We start from the raw sequence: 12,209 nt of genomic DNA, 5'->3' as shown, positions 1-12,209 counted from the left end.
CTCAATTTCCGAGATGCTAAAATGGGGAAAATGGGCTTCTGCAATGATGAAATACTTCAGTCACAATTTGGAAGACGCAGCTAAACTAGTTCTTGTGGGCAATTTTCAACTTTAAAGAAATTTTTTAAGGAAACGGCGACAAAACTAATGCAGTAAGTGTGCATTTCAGAAGCTGAAAATGAGCTACAGAGCAAACCCAAATAAAGCAAGTAGAACACAAAGGTGAGGGTGAGCTGTTCCAGTCACACTACTGACACCAGCTATGTGGGTTTTCCACACCAACCAATTCTGACACTAACTGGACGTCCTACAATTCAATTCGCATACTACTGTAACTACTCAGGGTCAGTGTAGACTCCACAGTTAGGAAGGGCTCAGTCCCACAAGACTGGCCCCCTGAGCCACCAGCTGGGAGCCCTAGATGGCCACTGTATTTCTGACCAGGCAGCTGTACACTGGGGCTTCCCATGAGCCCCTCCTCGGCTTTGCTGGAACGGCTCACAGAGCTCAGGAAGGCACTTGACTTACAATTACTGGTTTATTATAAAGGAATGGTCAAATGGAAGAGACGCACAGGGTAAGGGATGGGGGAAGGGGTGCAGAGCTTCCGCACCCTCTTTGGGTATACCACCCTCCCAGCACCTTGCTGGGCTTGTCAGGCCAGCAGGTCTCCGAACCCTGTGGTTTGGGGTTTTTAGGGAGGTCTCATTATGGAGTCACGACTGATGAAATCATTGATCACTGGTGATTAGCTCAATCTTCAGTCCGTCACCCCTACCTCCTGGGGTGGGGCTGAAAAGTTCTAGGTTTGTAATCATGCTTTGTCTTTCAGGGGACCATGACTATCCTAACGTTACCCAGAAGCCCCAGCTACCAGCTGTCAGCATACAAAAGACAGTCTTTCACTCTAGAGCATCCAAGGGTTTAGGAAGCTGCGTACCAGGAACCAGGGGCAGAGACCAAACATATATTTCTTGTTATGCCACAGTAGAAATCAATTAAGTATGGAACAACAGTAAAGCATATTAGAATAGGCCGGGCGCTGTGGCTCACGCCTGTAATCCCAGCACTTTGGGAGGGCAAGGCGGGTGGATCACCTGAGGTCAGGAGTTCAAGACTAGCCTGGCCAACATGGTGAAACCCCATCTCCACTAAAATACAAAAAGTAGCTGGGCGTGGTGGTGCATACCTGTAATCCCACCTACTCGGGAGGCTGAGGCAGGAGAATTGCTTGAACCTGGGGGTCGGAGGTTGCAGTGAGCTGAGGTCATGCCACTGCACTCTAGCCTGGGTGACAGAGCAAGACTGTCTCAAAAAAAAAAAAAAACCCAAAAAACAAAAACAAAATCAAAAACAAAAAAACATTAGGATAAAAAAGTTGTTTTTTCGGGAAGTTTTTGTTTGTTTGGTTTTTGAGACGGAGTCTCACTCTATCGCCTAGGCTGGAGTGCAGTGGTGCGATCTCGGCTGACTGTAACCTCCACCTCCCAGGTTCAAGCAATTCTCCTGCCTCAGCCTCCCGAGTAGCTGGGCTTACAGACATGCACCACCATGTCCGGCTAATTTTCGTATTTTTAGTAGAGATGGGGTTTCACCATGTTGGCCAGGCTGGTCTCGAACTCCTGAGCTCATGATCTGCCAGCCTTGGCCTCCCAAAGTATTGGGATTATAGGCATGAGCCACCGCGCCTGGCCGGGAAGATTCTTAAAAGAGACATACCTTTGGTAAGACTCAATAAGGAAGAAAGGCAGAAAATGCAACTAAAAATGCTGAATGAAAGAGATTTCAAAATTTTGTAAAAGAATATTACAGTCTGGGCTCGGAGGCTCATGCCTGTAATCTCAGCACTTTGAGAGGACAAGGTGGGAGAATCGCTTGAGCTCAGGAGTTTGAGACCAGCCTGGGCAACATGGTGAGACTCCAGTCTCTATTCAAAAAAAGGCTGGGCACGGTGGCTCATGTCTGCAATCCCAGCACTATGGGAGACCAAGGAGGGCAGATCACCTGAGCTCAGGAGTTCGAGACCAGCCTGGGCAACACAGTGACACTCCAGTCTCTATTGGAAAAAAAAAAAAAAGGCTGGGAGTGGTGGCTCATGTCTATAATCCCAGCACTACGGGAGACTGAGGAGGGCAGATCACCTGAGCTCAGGAGTTAGAGACCAGCCTGGCTAACACAGTGAAACCCCATCTCTACCAAAAATACAAAAATTAGCTGGGCATGGTGGCGTATGTCTGTAATCCTAGCTACTCAGGAGGCTGAGGCACGAGAATCGCTTGAACCTGGGAGGCGGAGGTTGCAGTGAGCCCAGATCACACCATTGCACTCTAGCCTGGGAGACAAGAGTGAAACTCTGTCTCAAAAAAAAAAAAAAGAGATTATGACTGACTCAACCATCTGCATTGGAAGCCCAATGGGGAAAAAGGGTTTGAAGTGAAAACATGATGATATGATCATAGCAGTACCAGAGGTCTCTTGGTGTATGGTGCTTCCCAAATGAAAACGCACCATATTGGGCCAGGTGTGGCAGCTCACACCTGCAATCACAGTACTTTGGGAGGCTGAGGCAGGCAGACTGCTTGAGCCCTGGAGTTCAAGATCAGCCCGGGAAACATGGCCAAATCCTGTCTCCACCAAAAATACAAAAATTAGCCGGGCGTGGTGGCACATGCCTATGGTCCCAGCTACATGGGAGGCTGAAGCAGAACTGCTTGAACCCGGGAGGCAGAGGTTACAGTGACTTGAGATCCCACCACTGTACTCCAGCCTGGCGACAAAGCCAGACCCTGTCTCAAAATAAATAAATAAATAAAAAATAAAAAATAAAAAATAAAACTGACCATATGCGGCACTGACTTGGGAGGCAGGGGTGGGTGTTGTCAAAGTAGATACTGGCAGCTGGAAAGCTGGTGATCCCTGTTAGCTATGGCAAAGCGCTGGGTACAGCTGTCACTTGCCTAAGCTTGGCAAACAGCACCGGCCAGCAGTGCCAGAACGCATAGAAAGAGCTGCAGGAGTCAGTCTAGTGCACGTTGGCTATCCTGCTGTCTGAACAAGGCGCTGTGAGGAAGGGCCGTGCGCAGGTGGAAGTCAGCTGGCTGGTGCAGAAAGACGCACAGGAATAAAGAGGCCAAAGGTAGGGACTTCACAGAACCAGAAACGTCAACTGCTTTTGGACCCTAAAATAGACAAGACTAAGAATAGCAACGAAGGCGCTATAGAACAGCCCTGCAGCGAAGATCAGATCAAAGGTGCTTCTCTCACACCTAAATCTGTTGTTTCAGATGATTGGTCATTACAGTGACAGAGGGAGGAGAAAGGAAGAGACATACATACACAGACATACACAGACACACACAGACACACACAGACACACACACACCCAAAGAAGCAAAAGCAGTAAGGCAGGAACAAGAACTGAGTTGAGTTCAGGGAGGAACTCTGGTCGCTGACACACAGACCAAGGGGAAATGAACTGAAAAGAGACTGCGATTGAGGCAACTGCCTTGTCAAAGACATCAAGTCTGATCTGAAAAACACCTGTGACCAATCCCCACTACAACCGCCAGGCTGGCCAAGAGATACCTGGAAGAAGCTGCTCGAAAAAGCTGCGCAGGCTCTGAGGAGGGCATGCTCTGAGCCCCCTTCAGATGTGGCCATAGATGACGGCGGACCTCTGAGGGGCTGTGGGGTCAGCTGATCAAGAAATTCCCTCAAAGGCAGAACCAGTGTGGCCAGGCATGCTAAGAAATGGGGCCGGCGACTGCTGTGTGTCTCCCTTTTCCACACGGGCACTTCCCCTATGTGTGTCTTGTTTCTCCTCCACCGTTTCATGCTGGGGGTGACAGGCTAACGTGAGGAAGATGCTGGCCTTCTGGGCCACAGGTCCCGTGGCCTGCTGGAGAGGGCCACACATCAGCCAGGGACTGCAGACTTGAAGAGGATGCAGGGTCCAGCCGGGATGTCACGGCAGTTCCCGTGGGCCAACTCTGGCAGAGACAAAGATCCGTCTACCAACATCACTCCTCCCCTTCAGTGGGCTTGTAGCTCCGGAAAAAAGGAGCTCCCAGGTCCCCCTCAGACCCACGTGGGCCACTGGTGACAACCCCTTCCTACGGAACTGACTGGACGCCTGTGTGCAACTTCTGTCTCACTGCCTGAGAGGAGGTCCCGGCCCTGGACTTTGGTTTTTCCACCACCTTGCAATGGCAGGAATGGTGACAACCAGAGTGGCCTGGAGAGCTGGGGCCCCGAATGACTGCGGGGAACAAAACTGCTAGCCTGAAATGCCCATCTTGCAACCATTACATAACAGAAATACAAATTCCCATATAAATTCCCATATACATAACACACCCATATATATATGTGTGTGTGTGCGTGTATGTATGTGTTTTTCTTTTTTCATCGCCTTCAAGAATAGAATCAAATTCCCATACTTTTAAGTCACTCTATTTTGGGGTCTGCTAAATTCTCACAGCAGATTAGTTTCCCCTAACGAACACATATTTACATTATGTCTATTTACTAACCAACATCAGAAGAAAACATTAAAAAATTAAAATAGATGGCCAGGCGCGGCGACTCGTGTCTGAAATCCTGGCACTTTGGGAGGCTGAGGTGGGCAGATCACGAGGTCAGGAGATTGAGACTAGCCTGGCCAATGCAGTGAAATCGCGTCTCTACTAAAAATACAAAAATTTGGCTGGGCGTGGTGGCTCAAGCCTGTAATCCCAGCACTTTGGGAGGCCGAGACGGGCGGATCACAAGGTCAGGAGATAGAGACCATCCTGGCTAACACGGTGAAACCCTGTCTCTACTAAAAAATACAAAAAACTAGCCGGGCGAGGTGGCGGGCACCTGTAGTCCCAGCTACTCGGGAGGCTGAGGTAGGAGAATGGCATAAACCCGGGAGGCAGAGCGTGCAGTGAGCTGAGATCCAGCCACTGCACTCCAGCCTGGGCGACAGAGTGAGACTCCGTCTCAAGGAAAAAAAATTAAAAAAAAAAATACAAAAATTAGCTGGGCGTGGTGTTGCGTGCCTGTGCTCCTAGCTACTCAGGAGGCTGAGGCAGGAGAATCGCTTGAACCTGGGACGTGGAGGTTGCAGTGAGCCGAGATCGCGCCACTGCACTCCAGCCTGGGTGACAGAGTGAGACTCCATCTTAGAAAAAAAAAAAAAAAAGATGATTTATCAGGAGGCTGAAACTATTTTCTTCCTATTTTTTCCTTCCTTTTTTTTCTTTTGAGATGGAGTCTTGCTCTGTCACCAGGCTGAAGTGTAAGTAGCATAGTCTCGGCTCACTGCAACCTCTGACTCCCCGGTTCAAGTGATTCCCCCACCTTGGCCTCCTGAGTAGCTGGGATTACAGGCACACGCCACCACACCCAGCTAATTTTTTTGTATTTTTAATAGAGACGGGGTTTCACCATGTTGGCCAGGATGGTCTCGATCTCCTGACCTTGTGATCTGCCTGCCTCGGCCTCCCAAAGTGCTGAGATTACAGGTGTGAGCCACCGTGCCCAGCCTTTCTTCCTTCCTTTAATTTTTTTTTTTGTAATGACTGCGGAAGAGATGCAAATTCTTCCTTTCTTCTTTTGTTTTACTTCAATTGTTATTGTTGTTTTTTTTTTTTTTTTTTTTTTTTTTTTTTTTGTTGAGACGGAGTCTCGCTCTGTCGCCTGGGCTGGAGTGCAGTGGCCGGATCTCAGCTCACTGCAAGCTCCGCCTCCCGGGTTTACGCCATTCTCCTGCCTCAGCCTCCCGTGTAGCTGGGACTACAGGCGCCCGCCACCTCGCCCGGCTAATTTTTTGTATTTTTAGTAGAGACGGGGTTTCACCGTGTTAGCCAGGATGGTCTTGATCTCCTGACCTCGTGATCCGCCCGTCTCGGCCTCCCAAAGTGCTAGGATTACAGGCTTGAGCCACCGCGCCCGGCCCAATTGTTATTGTTACTATTATAATCGTAATTTTTTTTTTTTTTAGCCAGAGTCTCGCTCTGTCCCCCAGGCTGGAGTGCAGTGGCACGAGCCACAACCTCCACCTCCCAGGTTCAAGGGATTCTCCTGCCTCAGCCTCCCGAGTGACTGGGATTCCAGGCCTGCACCACCACGCCCGGCTAATTGTGTATTTTTAGTAGAGATGGGGTTTTCCATGTTGGTCAGGCTGGTCTCAAACTCCCGACCTCAGGCGATCCGCCCGCCTGGCCTCCCAAAGTGCTGGGATTACAGGCGTGAGCCACCGTGACCGGCTGATTAATAGTTTTAAAAAGACAGGAAAAAATAAGTTTATTATTGCTGTCTCATACTATCTGTGACACAGATGTTACAGGAAGTAAGAGTGAAGCTATATCCATGGAAAATGAAATGGGACTGTTTTGGCAAGAAAATAGGAACCAAAATGTCAAAAGTTTTGAGAAAGATGTAGAATGGTCCCCTTCTGAGGAGCTTCTGAGGAATAAAAGCTTTCTAATTTTTAGATACTGTTTTTCTTTTCCTTTTTTTTTTTTTTTTTGAGATGGAATCTCGCTCTGTCACCCAGGCTAGAGTGCAGTGGCGTGACCTCGGCCCACTGCAACCTCTGTCTCCCAGGTTTAAGGGATTCTCCTGCCTCAGCCTCCCAAGTAGCTGGGATTACAGGCACCTGCCACCACCCCCAGCTAATATTTTGTATTTTTAGTAGAGATGGGATTTCACTATGTTGACCAGACTGGTCTCGAACACCTGATCTCGTGATCTGCCTGCCTTGGCCTCCCAAAGTGCTGGGATTACAGGCGTGAGCCACTGTGCCTGGCCTAGATGCTGTTTTTCAAACTCTGGCATGATTGGTTCTGTCTGGGACAGTTCCCCTGGACCACCCTGAAATGACACAGGAGAGGCAACCAGCTACCTATGTGGCCCAGAACACTCAGAAACATTATCTTAACGGCAAGTTTGAAAAGCCAATACTAAATAACTTTTTTTTTGAGTCGGAGTCTTGCTCTGTCACCCAGGCTGGAAGTGCAATGGCATGATTTCGGCTCACTGCAACCTCTGTCTCCTGGGTTCAAGCAATTCTCCTGCCTCAGCGTTCTGAGTATCTGGGATTAGAGGTGCCCGCCACAATGCCTGGCTAATTTTTGTACTTTTAGTAGAGACAGGGTTTCACCATGTTGGCCAGGCTGGTCTCGAACTCCTGACATCGTGATCTGCCCGCCTCGGCCTCCCAAAGTGCTGGCATTACAGGCGTGAGCCACCGTGCCCGGCCCTAAATGACATCTTTAATTCACTCCTCCATGCTTGGTGTAAACAGTAAATCGTTGAAATAGAAGGAAACAGACAGTGGAGAGACAGCGAAGGTGGATGGACAAAGTTTGGGTTTGGGTTAAAAACACCCACGTCTCCCCTCATGAGCTGTCACCAGGGGCATGTGATTTAGTGACTTGGCTCTGCCTTGTCACTTACATTTCCCCCCATTTCTCAGGGACTGCCATGAGGATCGAAATCATAATAGGAGCAGGTCTGACACATAGCGGGGCTCTACGTGTCTTCTCGCTCATTCTGTAAGAAGAATGACACAAGACTGACGAGCAGCAGAAACCAGGATGTGCTAGGCACACAAAGCCAACTCCCACCTGAGCTTTGTGAAACATCTGTAAATTAATCGCTTTGACTTCTTCCAGCTGCTGGCGGAGGGCAACTAGTGTGTCCTGCTTCTCGTGGGTGTCCTTCTCCAGTAACTTCATTGCAATTTCCATTTCGGTTTTCATTCCAATTTGTAACTCCAGTTCTTTTTCCAGTTCCTTAAAAGGATATTTACAAGGAAAATGTTATTAAAATAGATCACAGAAATGTATTTAACTGGGGTTGAATCTCAAGTAGTGCTTAAAATACAAACTGAAGCCTGGGTGTGGCTCATGGTTGTAATCCTCAGCACTTTGGGAGGCTGAGGCGGGCGGATCGTTTGAGGCCAGGAATTCGAGACCAGCCTGGCCAGCATGGTGAAACCCCGTCTCTACTAAAAATACAAAAATTAGCTGGGTGTGGTGGTGGGCACCTGTAATCCCAGCTACTCAGGAGGCTGAGGCAGGAGGATTGCTTGAATCCGGGAGGCGGAGATTGCAGTGAGCCGAGATCACACCACCATCGTACTCCAGCCTGGGTGACAGGGTGAGATTGTCTTAAAGAAAAAAACCAAACCAAACCAAAACAAACAAACAAGGTGAGAGTAGGTTAGGCAGACTGAAAAGAGTCTGTCTGAGCAGGATTAGATGCTGTTTCCCCTGTTCCTCACTGTACGGTTAAAGGAGGCTCCACATCAAGTCAACAGAAAGCTGGTCAGTGGCAGGATGAGCCTAGGTTCCAGCAACCATGTTTTCCATACCCACAGATCAGAATGCATGTTCTCAAAGAATATCTGTCTCGTCTGAGTGCTGGAAGGGATCTGATAGTGCAATGTTAGAATTTCTAGAATGATTTGCTAGTTTATAGCAACGAAAGTGCAACCATTTTGAAATGGTTCCGTCCTGACCCAGGACATGTCTCTTTGCATTCATGCAAAAAAGCAAAGAAATAAAGCAGGCACAAGAACAGCGTTTACAAGTAACCTGGTCACTGATGCACAGGCTGAGTGGAAATAAATAGGGCAGAAGTTATGACTGAGAGAATTGTATTGTCAAATAAACCATCAATCTGGTCTCATAGCAATCCCTGTAAAAGATTCATAAAATGGCTGGGCGCAGTGGCTCACACCTGTAATTCCGGCACTTTGGGAGGCCGAGGCAGGAGTTCAAGACCAGCCTGACCAAGATGGTGAAACCCCATTTCTACTAAAAATACAAAAAACTGGCCGGGCATGGTGGCTCAGGCCCGTAATCGCAGCACTTTGGGAGGCTGAGGCAGGAGGATCACAAAGCCAGGAGATGGAGAACATCTTGGCCAACATGGTGAAACCCCGTTACTACTAAAAATACAAATATTAGCCAGGCGTGGTAGCATGTGCCTGTAGTCCCAGCCACTCTGGAGGCCGAGGCAGGAGAATTGCTTGAACCTGGGAGGCGGAGGTTGCAGTGAGCTGAGATCGCGCCACTGCACTCTAACGTGGGCGAAAAGAGTGAAATTCTGTCTCAAAAAAAAAAACCAAACACCAAAAAATTAGTTGGGCGTGGTGGTAGGCGCCTGCAATCCCAGCTACTCGGGAGGCTGAGGCAGAGAACTGCGTGAACCTAGGAGGCAGAGGTTGCAGTGGGCCGAGATTGTGCCACTGTACTCCAGCCTGGGAGACACAGTGAGACTCCGTCTTGAAAACAAACAAATAAACAAACAAACAAAAATAAAGATTTATAAAATGGGAAAATATATAAGTGACAATGCACAACTGAGTTGTAACCATAGACTTAAAATAACTTTTTTTTAAATGAACAGCTTCTGACTTTCCATGAGCATCAGGACGGTTAAGCATGCCTGTGAGAAGTGTTGACAGAATTAACTTAGAGGGCTACTGGGAAACTCTAAAGACACTCAGTCTTGCACACTCACCAACCGGACTTTCTTCTCCTCTTTTAGCTGCTTCCACACATCACTATACATTTCATCCAGACCTTGTCGAGTTTGCTTGTAAGTGTCCAGCTCAACTTTGGTATCCTGTTTTGTTATCTGTATCAAACAAGGACACCAAAAGAGGAATTGTTTGCTTGTGGAAAGCAAGCTAATTATGAAGTACTTAAAAATATACCACAATTGTAAAAAATGTAAAGTAATTTTTATTTTTTAAGCAAGATAGAAAAAGGTAAAAATTTGGCCCGGCGCAGTGGCTCACGCCTGTAATCCCAGCACTGTGGGAGGCCGAGGTGGGCAGGTCACGAGCTCAGGAGATCGAGACCATCCTGGCTAACACAGTGAAACCCCGTCTCTACTAAAACTACAAAAAATTAGCATGGCATGGTAGTGGGTGCCTGCAGTCTCAGCTACTTGGGAGGCTGAGGCAGGAGAATGGCGTGAACCCGGGAGGCAGAGCTTGCAGTGAGCTGAGATTGTGCCACTGCATTCCAGACTGGGTGACAGAGTGAGACTCCTTCTCAAAAAAGAAAGAATGAGAGTTAAGTCCATAGATATTTGAAAAGTTAAGTTCATAGGCTGGGTGTGGTGGCTCATGCCTGTAATCCCAGCACTTTGGGAGGCTGAGGTGGGAGGATCATTTGAGGTCAGGAGTTTGACACAAGCCTGGCCAACATGGTGAAACCCCGTCTCTACTAAAAATATAAAAATTAGCTGGGCATGGTGACATGCACCTATAATTCCAGCTACTTGGGAGGCTGAGGCAGGAAAATCGCTTGAATCCGGGAGGTGGAGGTTGCAGTGAGCTGAGATTGCACTACTGCATTCCAGCCTGGGTGACAGAGAGCAAGACTCTGTTTCCAAAAAAAAAAAGTGACTTTCATAAAGCAATTTAAATTCAGTTTTCTTTAAAACAGAACAAGACTTGGCCAGGTACAGTGGCTCATGCCTGTAATCCCAGCACTTTGGGAGGCCGAAGTGGGTGGATCATGAGGTCAGGAGATTGAGACTATCCTGGCTAACACGGTGAAACCCCGTCTCCACTAAAAATACCAAAAAAATTAGCTGGGCGTGGTGGCGGGCGCCTTTAGTTCCAGCTACTTGGGAGGCTGAGGCAGGAGAATGGCGTGAACCCGGGAGGCGGAGCTTGCAGTGAGCCGAGATCGCGCCACTTACTCCAGCCTGGGCAACAGAGCGAGACTCCGTCTCAAGAAAACAGCAGCAACAACAACAAAAAGTGGAACAAGACTTCATTAACAGGAAAAGCCCTCATTCAGCCCATCATCCAGTACTTATGAACATGTTTTTAGCACTGAGTGAATTTATAAGTGAATCAGATATGGTCTTTTTTTTTTTGAGATGGAGTCTCGCTCTGTCGCCCAGGCTGGAGTGCAGTGGCGCGATCTCGGCTCACTGCAAGCTCCGCCTCCCGGGTTCATACCATTCTCCTGCCTCAGCCTCCCGGGTAGCTGGGACTACAGGTGCCCGCCACCACACTTGGCTACTTTTTGTATTTTTAGTAGAGACGGGGTTTCACCGTGTTAGCCAGGATGGTCTCGATCTCCTGACCTCGTGATTCGCCCGCCTCGGCCTCCCAAAGTGCTGGGATTACAGGCGTGAGCCACCACGCCCGGCCCAGGTGTGGTTTCTACCCTTAAGTCATCATGTGACACAGCTGCAAGCCAACAATCCTACAAAACGTCAAATGGACTCTACCACGGAAGGGCACAAAGAGCAACGGGAATGAGGGAGGATGGCCCATGCCCGCCCACGGCCCCCGGGATGACATCATGGAGGACATGGCAGGTGAGTCGATGCTGAAGAACGAGTAGGAACTTTGGCATGCAAAGGCCCACAGGCCAGGCAGGGAGTCCCCATCCAAGTGATCCAGGTGGTCTTAGAGTGATGTGGGCAGGGAAGGTGGTGAGAGGCACTTTCTGACATCAAGCAAGGCACCTTTGCATTCTGAAGACGGGCTTGTTCTTAAGCTATGAGCTTGAGATTGACAACGGGTGTGTCTGAGGAAGGAACACGCTGCCCAGCTGTAAGGTCAATTTCTCACCTCTACACTCTTTTCACTTCTCTCTCGAATTAATTCATTTTGTTCTCTTAACTGTTGCTGTTCTTCTTGAAGTGAACAAATTCGGTCTGTTGCAGCTGAAAGCTGATTAAGGAAAATTTTTACAGTTCTTAACATCAAAATTCATCTTATTGTTCAAATTTAAAACATTAATTTGGCATCTTCACAGTTGACAATGTCACAGGTTTGATATTTTATTTCCTTGTTTTCAACAGGCAATAATACATGGTTCCAAATTCCAAAGACATGAAAACGTATGTAGTAAAATCTCTCCCCCGCCCTTGCCCCAGCCATCTCTGCCCGCTCCAGATTTTCTCCCTCTACAAAAATGATAGCATACTGCTTAATGTGGACAAAGATTTACAGACACAAAAAATTAGAAACAGCCTGAATGTTCACTATTAGGGAAATAGTTAAATCATAGCGGAAGCATAAAACAAATATGTAGTCAATAAAATGTTTACAAAAGCTTTTAATCACTTGAGAACATACTTAAGATATAATACTAATGGGAAAAAAGGTCATATGGTATGCTCTCACCTGTATTTAAAAAAAAATCAACTAGGTTAAAAATGCTTAAGAAAAGATGGAGTGG

The 12,209-nt window shown here is 47.9% G+C and overlaps 1 protein-coding gene across 7 annotated transcripts in view; it reads right to left on the bottom strand.

The window, feature by feature from the left end:
- Nucleotides 1–12,209, bottom strand: part of RUFY1 (RUN and FYVE domain containing 1) — a 66,663-nt gene that overhangs the window by 17,616 nt on the left and 36,838 nt on the right. For 6 of the 7 annotated variants that reach the window (XM_077937512.1, XM_028849990.2, XM_077937513.1 and 3 more), the window contains 3 exons: nucleotides 11,597–11,698; nucleotides 9,517–9,633; nucleotides 7,614–7,781 (listed from right to left, as the gene is read on the bottom strand). In XM_077937512.1, the coding sequence (XP_077793638.1) occupies nucleotides 7,614–7,781; nucleotides 9,517–9,633; nucleotides 11,597–11,698 (387 nt within the window). Of the gene's footprint in view, nucleotides 1–7,443; nucleotides 7,782–9,516; nucleotides 9,634–11,596; nucleotides 11,699–12,209 lie in introns of all 7 variants that reach the window. The other variant, XR_013395040.1, reaches the window with a different exon arrangement.

The sequence above is a fragment of the Macaca mulatta genome, chromosome 6 (assembly GCF_049350105.2).
Source record: "Macaca mulatta isolate MMU2019108-1 chromosome 6, T2T-MMU8v2.0, whole genome shotgun sequence".
NCBI lineage: Eukaryota > Metazoa > Chordata > Mammalia > Primates > Cercopithecidae > Macaca > Macaca mulatta.
The sequence above is the reverse complement of the archived record's forward strand: the minus strand, read 5'-3'. Positions and strand labels throughout refer to the sequence as shown.